The following is a 15,337-nucleotide window of genomic DNA, read 5'->3' on the forward strand; positions in this document are numbered from 1 at the left end:
TTCTTTATCCATTCGTCTGTCGATGGGCATTTAGGTTGCTTCCATGACCTGGCTATTGCAGATAGTGCTGCAATGAACATTGGGGTGCATGTGTCTTTTTGAATTATGGTTTTCTCTGGGTATATGCCAGTAGTGGGATTGCTGGGTCATATGGCAATTCTATAAACTCAAAATGGATTAGAGACCTAAATGTAAGACCAGACACTATAAAACTCTTAGAGGAAAACATAGGAAGAACACTCTTTGACATAAATCACAGCAAGATCTTTTTTGATCCACCACCTAGAGTAATGGAAATAAAAACAAAAATAAACAAATGGAACCTAATGAAACTTAAAAGCTTTTGCAAAGCAAAGGAAACTACAAACAAGATGAAAAGACAACCCTCAGAATGGGAGAAAATATTTGCAAATGAATCAATGGACAAAGGATTAATCTCCCAAATATATAAATAGCTCATGCAGCTCAATATTAAAAAAACAAACAACCTGATCTAAAAATGGGCAGAAGACCTAAATAGACATTTCTCCAAAGAAGACATACAGATGGGCAAGAAGCACGTGAAAAGCTGTTCAACGTCACTAATTATTAGAGAAATGCAAATCAAAACTGCAATGAGGTACCACCTCACACCAGTTAGAATGGGCATCATCAGAAAATTTACAAACGACAAATGCTGGAGAGGGTGTGGAGAAAAGGGAACCCTCTTGCACTGTTGGTGGGAATGTAAAGTGATACAGCCACTGTGGAGAACAGTATGGATGTTCATTAAAAAATATGTTCTATTTCTAATTATGAAAATATCTGTTCATTTATTTACACATACATATATATAAATTAAAATGTATATATGTTATATATGAATATATATATAGAAAGAGAGTGTGTGTATGTGTCTAGTTTTAAAATGTGCATGTGATCAATACCCCTCCATAGCTTACAATGGAATTTTACTCAGCCATAAAAAAAGAATGAAATAATGCCATTTGCAGCAAATGAATGGACTTAGAGATTACCATCCAAAATGAACTAAGCCAGATAGAGAAACACAAATATCATATGACATTGCTTATATGTGGAATCTAAAAAAAAAGATACAAATGAACTTATATATAAAACAGAAATAGATCCACAGACATAGAAAACAAACTTATGGTTGCCAAGGGGGAAATGGGGGAGGGAATAAGGAGTTTGAGATTAAAATATACACATTACTATATATAAAATAGATAACCAACAGGGACCTACTGTATAGCACAGGGAACTATACTCAAAATTTTGTAATAATCTATAAGGGAAAAGAATCTGAAAAAGAATATATATATATATACTGAATCACTTTGGTGTACACCTAAAACTAACACAACATTATAAATCAACTATATTCAATGAAAAAAAATTAACATTGTGTATACACGTGTGTGTGTCTAGTTTTAAAATATGCATCTGATCACTACTCCTCCATAGCTTAACTCACAATTACTTACAGAATAAATTTTAGGGGCTTCCCTGGTGGTGCAGTGGTTGAGAATCTGCCTGCCAATGCAGGGGACACGCGTTCGAGCCCTGGTCTGGGAAGATCCCACATGCCACGGAGCAACTAAGCCCGTGCGCCACAACTACTGAGTCTGCGCGTCTGGAGCCTGTACTCCGCAACAAGAGAGGCCGCGATAGTGAGAGGCCCGCGCACCGCGATAGTGAGAGGCCCGCTCGCAGCAACTAGAGAAAGCCCTCGCACAGAAACGAAGACCCAACACAGCCCAAAATAAATAAATAAATTTAAAAATAAATAAATAAATACTCCTGTTAAAAAAAATTTTTTAAACACTTTAGCATGACATTCAAGTCCCTTACAAAACTGCTTCAGTGCCCCATTTAAGTCTTACATTCTGTAGATTCATTCCTTCTGACATTTCACCCTGAGCCTGAACCACAGTGGAAAGCATTCCTGTCCTGGGTGACACATGGCAGTCATCCATTTCTGCACTCCTGCTCACATTTCATCTTCTGGTGGAATGCTCTTCTCTATCTTTTTTGCCTGAAGATCTCTCACTTTAGTTCTATCAATAAGGTAGCCTTGGGCTCCCTAAAGAGTGTATTCCTAGTGACCTGCAAACTCGATTCCACCTCTAGAATGTGAACTATTAAAGGCCAGGGACCTTATCTTTTTCTACTTCAGTTCTGCAGCCTAGATGGTGGCATACAGTAGAGAGTTGTTTTTTCTTTTTAACTGATCAAGTTGTAAGTAAATTTTACAAAGAATGTTCTAGTTACTAGTTTCATGATAATTAGTCCCAAATCAGTGAATTAAAACAACAATCATTTTATTATCACTTACTGTTTCTCTGGGTTGGGAATTTAGGAAGGGCTCAGCTAAGTGATATTGGGACGCTGTCATTTGTAGTCAGACAGTAGGTAGAGCCAGGTGAGATGGAGCAGCTGCCTTATCATCTCTCCCTCTTTTCATGGGGTCTTTAGCTTCCCCATGTCATTTCCCCACATAGATAATAGCATATAGCAGTTACATGCTCATATACCAATAGTTTGGTATATTTGCTGATAGTTTGAGTTTCTTCGTAGCCTGGCAGTTTCAAAGCAGAACAGCTGATTACATGCCAGCTCAGGGCTCCACAGGTAAAAGTCCCAGCTAACACAGTGGATGCCTCGTCACTTTCTGTGATCTAGCCTCAGAAAAGCCAGGTCATCTCTGCTGCATTCTATTGGTTAAGGCACTAAAGCCAGCCCAGATTCTGGGGGAGGGGCTATAGATCCCACTTCTCAACAGAAGAGTCTCAAAGAATTTATGAAGACATTTTAAAGTCACCACAGAGAGTCTTATATCTGATACCTGCACCCCGTGCCAAACCCTCTTCGTACAAGGATCAAAGGACCTGAGTATTTCACATGCTGAAATTACTAACCCTTAATGCAAGAACTATGTTATTAGCTTAAACTGAGTGCATCCTCTTTGCAAACATGATTTCAGCCTGCTTAGAAGAAAAGAAGCAAAAGTAAAAAAAAAAAAAAAACCTCTGGAAGTGATAAAAATGAAGCTTTGATAACTTACAACTGATGTAGACATTGCTAATTTCTGCTTTTATCAATAGCTGTGCTCCCATTTTTAGACATACAGAAATCAAAGAATTCTGCTAGTGAAGGAATCCCTGTTTTGATCTGGAAGATGCTACTAAGGTAGATGTGTTGAGGTTTAGTTCATAAATCTTACAATAAGCAGGAATTATAGAGCTCTCTGAGTCCAAATGTGTCTACAGGCTCATTTCTCCATTCCTTGTACCAGAGACAGGGCTCAAGCAGTCAGATAGAAAAAAAGTGTGGACTGTTTCCTGTGAGAAACTGGAGATCCAACCTCAAGCTAGAGATTCAGCCATTTTTGGAGGCTCCAAATGGAAAAGAGGACTAAGAGTTCAGAGAAATGATCTGGGGCATTGAATTTTGCTAGGGGATGACACAAGGGATGGAATAAGTCACATCGTTACATTAAAAAAATGTTAGATTGGGAGTTTGGGACTGAAATGTACACACTGCTATATTTAAAATAGATAACCAACAAGGATCTACTGTATAGCACAGGGAACTCTGCTCAATACTCTGTAATAACCTAAATGGGAAAAGAATTTGAAAAAGAATAGATACATGTATAACTGAATCACTTTGTTGTACACATGAAACTAACACAACTATAATAAACTACACTCCAATAAAACTAAAATTTTTAAAAAAGAAAAAAAAATGCATGTATAGATTTATGTTTTGTTTGGAGGGCTGTCCTCTAGAAGTGGGATTCAACAACCAAACATTTGCTGACCCCTTATTTGTGGAAAGCTCCCAACCTGACTCAGGTTGGTTGCAAAGAGCACACCATCTGGCTGGTAGGAGAGCCTCCTGCCTTTTCTGAGAGTAAGGTTGAGCATCGGAGCTGGGAACTCAGCAGAAACCTTCAGAATGCAGAGTCTATCTCGAGGGTTATGGACCAGGCACAGCACATTGTCCCATGCATGAATACGTACACATAGGCATGCTGGCTTTGCACTGAGAAGAGCCAAGGAGATGTGGCTGCACGACAGGAAAGAGAGCTTTCCCATGTGAAATCAGTCCATAATGTCTGGGATTGGAATAAACATCTCAGCAGCTTCAGTTCTACCAGCTGCCATCCCATTAACTACTTAATTGAGTAGTTCATGTTATTTTATTTTCTTCAAATGAAGGTGATTTATAAAAATTATAACCAAATGAAATATAGTTTCTCACCTTTACAAAAACCCCCCAAAAGTCAATACTTTGAAAATCAATAAACTAAGCATTTATTATATTCAGGGCCTGGTTTATCTGTAGGAATTAGGGTAGTAAACATCAGTACTGTGGTTGGCAGACCTACTGTGTGCCACACACTGTGCACAAGAAGAGCTGTTTGTGGGAGGTGTTACTTTTCTAATTTTATGTTGAGAAAACTGACCTGGGGAGGTGAGTCAATTTCCCAGAGGTTATACGGTATGGATAGTGCGTCTAGGAGTCAAGCATGGACCTGTTTTGACTTCTACATGCCTCTTTTTCCCATTATAACACAACTTTTCTAGCTTTTGGCATCTGACAGAAAAGCTTAGTTGAATTTATATGTCTAAAGAATATAAGTAGATGGAAAAATGTTTTCTTTCTTCTATTTTTTTTTTCTTAATCAATAGCAATGTAGAGTGGAATGAACATCTGAGTTGCGTTCTGGCTGCACTATTCATTGGCACTAAGTCCTTGGATAAGTTACTTATTTTCCCATTTTGAGCCTATTTTTCACGTTTAAAATGGAAATAATAACTCCTGCTATACTTACACGTTGAGATTATTATAAGATTAAGATAAAACATTGTATAGGAAAGCATGTTGCAAACAGATGATTCCAGATAACTCTTTTTTATTTAAGTGGGTGAATTTTATTTTATATAAAGTATACCTCAATAAACCCACTTGTTTTAAATTTAGCAAGGTAATATTTTATTTATTGATTTAATAAGTTTCAAAAGATTTTTTTCTTAATTGGGGTATAGTTGTTTCACAATGTTGTGTTAGTTTCTACTGGACAGCGAAGTGGAGTTCTCTGTGCTATATAGCAGGTTCTTATTAGATTCCAGAAAACTCTTGATTGAAATTCTGCCCTAGTAGTCATTTGAACATATGTTGGATCTATTTCTGACCCATGGACCTCTTTGGGGGCTTGGTTTTCAAGAGATACATTGTTCACTGTAGATGGAAAGGTGTGTGGAGAGACACTATGTGTTGTTATTCCTACATATAAAGTAAAAGTTGGGAAACCAATATTAGACATTATGTGTGAATGAAATAAATAAGCCATATATATGGTAACAGAGAGACAAGAGATACAAAGACGGGACCTGACCTTTTCTGTGAATGGACCTGAAGCTCTGATGGCCAGTGGCCAATGGGAAGGGAGTGAACTGTGCTCATTGAAAGATTTGGAGCCAAATACATAGAAACTGCTGTGGGAACTGAATGGGAAACAACATTTGTGCTGGATTTTGGTACCTCTTGTGATAGATCGTGACTGCAAATTTGTGATGAAGATCACACATAAGAGCTTTCTTAATATGAACCTGGAGTCCCAGGCAAGAAACCACAGAAAATAAGTGATTAAACTGAAAGTTAGATAACTGTGTCCTTGGGCATTCATTGGCCCTTTTTCTATTTCTGAGGTAATCTGGTTATTAAATGACATCAAAGAGATAGAGCCGGGCTTCCCTGGTGGTGCAGTGGTTGGGAGTCCGCCTGCCGATGCAGGGGACACGGGTTCGTGCCCTGGTCCGGGAGGATCCCATGTGCTGTGGGGCGGCTGGGCCCGTGGGCCATGGCCGCTGAGCCTGTGCATCTGGAGCCTGTGCTCCGCAACGGGAGAGGCCACAACGGTGAGAGGCCCGCGTACCGCAAAAAAAAAGAAAAAGAAAAAAAGAGATAGAGCCACAAATAAGGGTGTGTATACCACCTCTCCTCCTATTCCAGAAGCTTAATTGTGAATGGAAAGTTCTGGTTTAAGTCACAAATCTTGAAGATAAGAGATGGGACAGGTAAGCACCTAGAATTGGAAACATCTTATATTGGCTTGTTGGGAAGGGTGGGATCATAAAGATGAGAGGACTAGGGTTTATTGGGCCTTGATCTTAAAAGCACAGATGTACCCTGGTAGTACTTGGAACACACCTGTGATTCATCCCATATAGAACAGAGTCAAGCAGTTTGCTTGTAGCATTTCTGAGATGGTGGTCCATACTCCACTCTTTCACTGTTCAGCCTCAAGCAAGCCATTTAGCTCCTCCAGCCTTGGGTTCAAATTTGTAAAATGAGGACAATGTTCTCTTTCTTGCAAGAATGAGAAGTAGATTAAAGGAGGTATGTGTAAAACATGATCTGGTAAATTGTAGCTTCATGAAAATTACTGGTTTTCTCTTCCCTTTTGTTACCTCTTTCTGTAACATCATGCTAAATGAAAGTTTGGAGCAGTAGGGAATACATTTCTCAGAATCCAGGTCTATATTTTTCCAGGAATTGGGTATAGCCACAGTTCATAATATATGATGTATTCAGCTCAAGTCTTACTAAATGGAACAACTCTGTACCAGGATCTAACTATACCTGGAATTCTCTATAGCCCGAGAATGATTTCATATGGCACTGGATTAGGGCAGCTCTTTGAGGCTCCACATATAAATATAATGATTTACATAAATATTTTTTCTATCACAATATTACAAGACTGTGGGATTTCATTTGCATACCTCAGATGATCTCATTATACACTATTTTATCTCCCACTTTCTGTCCCCAGTTAGTTAGGTCCTATGATATTAAGCTGTCTGAAAAGGCAGTCTCTCCTTCTGAATTTCAGATTTTGGCTTACAAGTGAATTGGTGCTGATAAAGTGATGTTATATGTACATAAGAAGCACAGGAGGCTTTCTGGAGGCCTTATCTACTTCCTTAATATCTTTTAAGCCAAGCTTTTGGGGTCTTATCTGCCTATGCATGGAACTCCAATAAGTAATATACCTAAAGCCACCTCCTCTCCTCATTAAGTTGATTCAATTTTAACTTTCCCATCAGGATGCTCCGTCCCAGTGAACATTTGGCCTCATCGCCTTTTTTATTTCCAGCTGTCAGTTTGAAAACTGGTGACTGTCTATCTGCCTTTCCCATTTTGCAGCATCAGCAGAACTAGTCAGGTGCTTCCTGTTTGCAGAAGACTTGCCATCATCTTCTACCAGAGGTGCTGAATCTGCACAGCTGGCCAAGTTCAGCAGATGGCTGGCAGGGGATTCAGCCCGGGATTACGCTGGTTGAAAAAACACAGGCATGGAATGTGTGCTCCAGGCACCACCAGAGAGTGAGTTCCCACTTAGACAAAGCAGCTCATCAGAGGAGGCCACGTGGAAGATGATAGGAAGAACCTGGGTGGAGGGCAGGGAAGTGAAGAGGAAGAGGGAGGGCCATGATGAGTCTCTTTCAGGCTCATGCCCTGTTTGATGAGTGAAAAATATCCCAATTTTCAATTCTAGAAGTATTGGCCATTTACCATGAAACTTTTTGTCAAAGAACTTGTGGAGACATGGGCTCTTTGGTGGGGCTAATGACAGCCTCTGTGGGGGCTCACGCTAAGGAGTACTTCCCAGAATTTCTGCTGCCAGTGTCCTTGTATCCATGGTGAAAGAGAGCCACCCCCCGCCTCTGCAGGAGAACCTCCAACACTAGCAGACGCTTTGCCGTGTGGATGAAAGGCTCTTGGTTCTGCAGCCAGGAGTCAGTGCTGTGCTTCTCACGTGGGAGAGCCAACTTCAAGACACTGGTCCACAAGAGACCTCCCAGCTCCACATAATATCAAATGGCAAAAATCTCCCAGAGATCTCCATCTCAACATCAACACCCAGCTTCACTCAATGACCAGCAAGTTACAGTGCTGGATGCCTTATGCCAAACAACTAGCAAGACAGGAACAAAACACAACCCATTAGCAGAGAGGCTGCCTAAAATCATAATAAGGCCACAGACACCTCAAAACACACCACAAGACATGGACCTGCCCACCAGAAAGAAAAGATCCAGCCTCATCCACCAGAAAACAAGCACTAGTCCCCTCCACCAGGAAGCCTACACAACCCACTGAACCAAACTTGGCCACTGGGGGGAGACACCAAAAACAATGGGAACTAAGAACCTGAAGCCTGCAAAAAGGAGATCCCAAACACAGTAAGATAAGCAAAATGAGAAGACAGAAAAACACACAGCAGATGAAGGAGCAAGATAAAAACCCACCAGACCTAACAAATGAAGAGGAAATAGGCAGTCTACCTGAAAAAGAATTCAGAATAATGACAGAAAACATGATCCAATATCTTGGAAATAAAGTAGAGAAAATGCAAGAAACATTTAATAAGGACATAGAAGAACTAAAGAGGAAAAAAGCAATGATGAACAACACAATAAATGAAATGAAAAATACTCTAGGAGGGATCAATAGCAGAATAACTGAGGCAGAAGAACGGATAAGTGACCTGGAAGATAAAACAGTGGAAATAAATACTGCAGAGCAGAATAAAGAAAAACAAATGAAAAGAACTGAGGACAGTCTCAGAGACCTCTGGGACAACATTAAACACACCAAGATTGGAATTATAGGGGTCCCAGAAGAAGAAGAGAAAAAGAAAGAGACTGAGAAAATATTTGAAGAGATTATAGTTGAAAACGTCCCTAATATGGGAAAGGAAATGGTTAATCAAGTCCAGAGAGCACAGAGAGTCCCATACAGGATAAATCCAAGGATAAACATGCCAAAACACATACTAATCAAACTATCAAAAATTAAATACAAAGAAAACATATTAAAAGCAGAAAGGGAAAAATAACACACAAGGGAATCCCCATAAGGTTAACAGCTGATCTTTCATCAGAAACTCTGCAAGCCAGAAGGGAGTGGCAGGACATATTTAAAGTGATGAAGAAGAAAAACCTACAACCAAGATTACTCTACCCAGCAAGAATCTCATTCAGATTTGATGGAGAAATTAAAACCTTTACAGACAAGGAAAAGCTGGGAGAGTTCAGCACCACCAAACCAGCTTTACAACAAATGCTAAAGGAACTTCTCTAGGCAAGAAACACAAGAAAAGGAAAAGACCTACAATAACAAACCCAAAACAACTAAGAAGATGGGAATAGGAACTTACATATTGATAATTACCTTAAATGTAAGTGGATTAAATGTTCCCACCAAAAGACACAGACAGGCTGAATGGACAAGACCCATATACATGCTGTCTTCAAGAGACCCACTTCAGACCTAGGGACACATACAGAAGGAAAGTGAGGGGATGGAAAAAGATAGTCCATGCAAATGGAAACCAAAAGAAAGCTGGAGTAGCAATTCTCATGTCAAACAAAATAGACTTTAAAATAAGGACAATTACAAGAGACAAAGAAGGACACTACATAATGATCAAGGGATCGATCCAAGAAGAAGATATAACAATTGTAAATATTTATGCACCCAACATAGGAGCACCTCAATACATAAGGCAAATACTAACAGCCATAAAAGGGGAAATTGACAGTAACACATTCATAGTAGGGGACTTTAACACCCCACTTTCACCAATGTCAGATCATTGAAAATAAAAATAAAAAGGAAACACAAGCTTTAAATGAAACATTAAACAAGATGGACTTAATTGATATTTATAGGACATTCCATCCAAAAACAACAGAATATACATTTTTCTTAACTGCTCAAGGAACATTCTCCAGGATAGATAATATCTTGGGTCACAAATCAAGCCTTGGTAAATTTAAGGAAATTGAAATTGTATCAAGAATCTTTTCCGACCACAACTCTATGAGACTAGATATCAATTACAGGAAAAAATCTGTAAAAAATACAAACACATGGAGGCCAAACAATACCCTACTTAATAACGAAGTGATCACTGAAGAAATCAAAGAGGAAATCAAAAATTACTTAGAAACAAATGACAATGGAGACACGACGGCCCAAAACCTATGGGATGCAGCAAAAGCAGTTCTAAGAGGGAAGTTTATAGCAATACAATCTTACCTTAAGAAACAAGAAACACCTCGAAAAACAACCTAAAGTTGCACCTAAAGAAATTAGAGAAAAAGAACAAAAAATCCCCAAAGTTAGCAGAAGGAAAGAAATCATAAAGCCCAGATCAGAAATAAATGAAAATGAAATGAAGGAAACAATAGCAAAGATCAATAAAACTAAAAGCTGGTTCTTTGAGAAGATAAACAAAATTAATAAGCCATTAGCCAGACTCATCAAGAAAAAAAGGGAGAAGATTCAAATCAATAGAAGTAGAAATGAAAAAGGAGAAGTAACACTTGACACTGCAGAAATACAAAGGATCATGAGAGATTACAAAAAACAACTATATGCCAATAAAATGGACAACCTGGAAGAAATGGACAAATTCTTAGAAAAGCACAGCATTCTGAGGCTGAAGCAGGAAGATATAGAAAATATAAGCAGACCAATCACAAGCACTGAAATTGAGACTGTGATTAAAAATCTTCCGACAAACAAAAGGTCAGGACCAGATGGATTCACAGGCAAATTTTGTCAAACATTTAGAGAAGAGCTAACACTTATCCTTCTCAAATTCTTCCACAATATAGCAGAAGGAGGAACAGTCCCAAATGCATTCTATGAGGCCACCATCACCCTGATACCTAAACCAGACAAAGATGTCATAAAGAAAGAAAACTACAGGCCAAAATCACTGATGAACATAGATGCAAAAATCCTCAACAAAATACTAGCAAACAGAATCCAACAGCACATTAAAATGATCATACACCATGATCAAGTGGGGTTTATTCCAGGAATGCAAGGATTCTTCAATATATGCAAATCAATCAATGTGATACACCATATTAACAAATTGAAGGAGGAAAACCATATGATCATCTCAATAGATTCAGAGAAAGCTTTCGACAAAATTCAACACCCATTTATGATAAAAACCCTGCAGAAAGTAGGCATAGAGGGAACGTTCGTCAACATAATAAAGGCCATATGTGACAAATCCACAGCCAACATCGTCCTCAATGGTGAAAAACTGAAAGCATTTCCACTAAGATGAGGAACAAGACAAGGTTGCCTACTCTCACCACTCTTTTTCAACATAGTTTTGGAAGTTTTAGCCACAGCAATCAGAGAAGAAAAGGAAATAAAAGGAATCAAACTAGGAAAAGAAGAAGTAAAGCTGTCACTGTTTGCAGATGATATGATACTATACATAGAGAATCCTAAAGATGTTACCAGAACACTACTAGAGCTAATCAATGAATTTGGTAATGTAGCAGGACACAAAATTAAGGAACAGAAATCTCTAGCATTCCTATACACTAATGATGAAAAACTGAAAGTGAAATTAAGAAAACACTCACATTTACCATTGTAACAAGAAGAATAAAATATCTAGGTATAAACCTACCTAAGGAGACAAAAGACCTGTATGCAGAAAATTGTGAGACAATGATGAAAGAAATTAAAGATGATACAAATAGATGGAGAGATATACCGTGTTATTGGATTGGAAGAATAAACATTGTAAAAATGACTCTACTACCAAAAGCAATCTACAGATTCAATGCAATACCTATCAAACTACCACTGGCATTTTTCACAGAACTAGAACAAAAAATTTCACAATTTGTATGGAAACACAAAAGACCCTGAATAGCCAAAGCAATCTTGAGAATGAAAAACGGAGCTGAAGGAATCAGGCTCCCTGACTTCAGACTATACTACAAAGCTACAGTAATCAAGACTGTATGGTACTGGCACAAAAACAGAAAGATAGATCAATGCAACAGGATAGAAAGCCCAGAGATAAACCCACCCACATATGGTCACCTTATCTTGGATAAAGGAGGTAGGAATGTACAATGGAGAAAGGACAGCCTCTTTAATAAGTGGTGCTGGGTAAACTGGACAGGTACATGTAAAAGCATGAGATTAGAACACTCCCTAACACCATACACAAAAATAAGCTCAAAATGGATTAAAGACCTAAATGTAAGGCCAGAAACTATCAAACTCTTAGAGGAAAACATAGGCAGAACACTCTATGACATAAATCACAGCAAGATCCTTTTTGACCCACCTCCTAGAGAAATGGAAATAAAAACAAAAATAAACTAATGGGACCTAATGAAACTTCAAAGTTTTTGCACAACAAAGGAAACCATAAACAAGACCAAAAGACAACCCTCAGAACAGGAGAAAATATTTGCAAATGAAGCAACTGACAAAGGATTAATCTCCAAAATTTACAAGCAGCTCATGCAGCTCAATAACAAAAAAACAAACAACCCAATCCAAAAACGGGCCAAAGACCTAAATAGACATTTCTCCAAAGAAGATATACAGATTGACAACAGACACATGAAAGAATGGTCAACGTCATTAATCATTAGAGAAATGCAAATCAAAACTACAATGAGATATCATCTCACACCAGTCAGAATGGCCATCATCAAAAAATCTACAGACAATAAATGCTGGAGAGGGTGTGGAGAAAAGGGAACACTCTTGCACTGCTGGTTGGAATGTGAATTGGTACAGCCACTATGGAGAACAGTATGGAGGTTCCTTAAAAAACTACAAATAGAATTACCATATGACCCAGCAATCCCACTACTGGGCATATACCCTGAGAAAACCATAATTCAAAGAGTCATGTACCAAAATGTTCATTGCAGCTCAATTTACAATAGCCAGGAGATGGAAGCAACCTAAGTGTCCATCATTGGATGAATGGATACAGAAGATGTGACACATATATACAATGGACTATTACTCAGCCCTAAAAAGAAATGAAATTGAGTTATCTGTAGTGAGGTGGTTGGACCTAGAGTCTGTCATACAGAGTGAAGTAAGTCAGAAAGAGAAAGACAAATACCATATACTAACACATATATATGGAGTCTAAGAAAAAAAATGTCATGAAGAACCTAGGGGTAAGACGGGAATAAAGATACAGACCTACTAGAGAATGGACTTGAGGATATGGGGAGGGGGAAGGGTAATCTGTGACAAAGTGAGAGAATGGCATGGATATATATACACTACCAAACATAAAATAGATAGCTAGCAGGAAGCAGCCGCATAGCACGGGGGGGGGGGGGAGATCAGCTCAGTGCTTTGTGACCACATAGAGAGGTGGGATAGGGAGGGTGGGAGGGAGGGAGATGCAAGAGGGAAGAGATATGGGAACATATGTATATGTATAACTGATTCACTTTGTTATAAAGCAGAAACTAACACACCATTGTAAAGCAATTATACTCCAATAAAGATGTTAAAAAATAAAAAAATAATAGGCAGCCTACAGCTGTATTAAAAAAAAAAACTCCAACTAAAATAATAATGTCTAAATGACTTGAAACTATTGATCATATCTATAGTTCTATATAAAATAATGGGCATGCACAATGCACATACGGGATAAAATTGCCATAAGTCCTATTGGACAACCTAGAATTGACTTTCAGTCCTCGCCAAGCATTCTACTAGACTAAGCCCCTAAAAGGAAAGAAAGAACTGGGGCTTTTAAGATCTGGCATCGAGGGACATGATGGATCCAGGCCAGCAACGTTACTTCTTAAAGGAATAGTGTTCTGCTTTCTGCCTGTGGATGCCACCAAGTAAGCATCGTTAAAGTCTCCCCCGTCTACCGCTGTCATGTCTAAGTCAGAGTCTCCCAAAGAGTCCCAACAGCTGTGGAAGCTCTTCATCAGAGTTTTCAGCTTTGGAACAACCAGTGAGAGTCTGAGGAGCCATTTTGAGCAAAGGGGAATGCTCACAGACCGTGTGGTAATGAGGGATCCAAACACCAAGCACTCCAGAGGCTTTGGCTCTTCATCAGAGTTTTCAGCTTTGGAACAACCAGTGAGAGTCTGAGGAGCCATTTTGAGCAAAGGGGAATGCTCATAGACCGTGTGGTAATGAGGGATCCAAACACCAAGCACTCCAGAGGCTTTGGGTTTGTCACATATGCCATTGTGAAGGAGGTAGACGCAACCATGAATGCAAGGCCACACAAGGTGGATGGAAGAGTTGTGGAACCAAAGAGGGCCATCTCAAGAGAAGATTCTCAAAGACCTGGTGCCCACTTAACAGTGAAAAAGATTTTTGCTGGTGGCATTAAAGAAGACACTGAAGAACATCACCTAAGAGATTATTTTGAACATTTGGGAAAAATTGAAGTGATTGAAATCATGACAGACCAAGACAGTGGCAAAAAGAGAGGATTTGCTTTCATAACTTTTGATGACCATGACTCTATAGACAAGATTGTCATTCAGAAATACCGCACAGTGAATGGCCATAACTGTGAAGTAAGGAAAGCCCTTTCAAAGCAAGAGATGGCTAGTACTTCATCCAGCCAAAGAGGTCGAAGTGGTTCTGGAAACTTTGGTGGTGTTCACTGAGGTGATTTTGGTGGGAATGACAACTTTGGTTGTGAAGGAGACTTCGGTGGTCAAGGTGGCTTTGGTGGCAGCTGTGATGAAGGTGGATATGGTGGCAGTGGGGATGGCTATAATGGATTTGGTAATGATGGTGGTTATAGAGGAGGTGGCCCTGGTTACTCTGGAGGAAACAGAGGCTATGGAAGTGATGGACAGGGTTATGGAAACCAGGGCAGTGGCTATGGAAGGAGCAGAAGCTATGACAGCTATAACAATGGAGGAGGCAGAGACAGCTTTGGTAGTGGTAGTGGAAGTAATTTTGGAGGTGTCAGAAGCTACATTGATTTTGGCAATTACAACAATCAATCTTCAAATTTTGGACCCATGAAAGGAGGAAACTTTGGAAGCAGAGGTTCTGGCCCCTATGGTGGTGGAGGCCAATACTTTGCCAAACCACAAAACCAAGGCGGCTATTGCAGTTCCAGCAGCAGCAGCAGCTATGGGAGTGGCAGAAGGTTTTAATTACTGCCAGGAAACAAAGCTTAGCAGGAGAGGAGAACCAAGAAGTGACAAGGAAGCCACAGGTTACAACAGATTTGTGAACTCAGCCAAGCATAGTGGTGGCAGGGCCTAGCTGATACAAGGAAGACATGCTTTAGACAATACTCATGTGTATGCGTAAAAAAACCTCAAGGACTGTATTTGTGACTAATTGTATAACAGGTTATTTTAGTTTCTGTTCTGGGGAAAGTGTACAGCATTCCAACACAGGGTTTTAGTGTAGTTTTTTGTTTGTTTGTTTTTTTGTGTTTTTTTGCATCCATGCTGTTGAT

The 15,337-nt window shown here is 39.2% G+C and overlaps 1 protein-coding gene across 1 annotated transcript; it reads left to right on the forward strand.

Moving 5' to 3' along the window:
* The first annotated feature begins 13,776 nt into the window (after positions 1-13,776).
* Positions 13,777-15,026, forward strand: LOC101277757 (heterogeneous nuclear ribonucleoprotein A1-like). The gene is given in 2 exon segments (XM_012532968.1): positions 13,777-13,942; positions 14,071-15,026. Coding segments are annotated over 2 exon segments (1,122 nt in total).
* The last annotated feature ends 311 nt before the right edge of the window (positions 15,027-15,337 follow it).

The sequence above is a fragment of the Orcinus orca genome, chromosome 4, assembly GCF_937001465.1.
Source record: "Orcinus orca chromosome 4, mOrcOrc1.1, whole genome shotgun sequence".
In the NCBI taxonomy this organism is placed as follows: Eukaryota; Metazoa; Chordata; class Mammalia; order Artiodactyla; family Delphinidae; genus Orcinus; species Orcinus orca.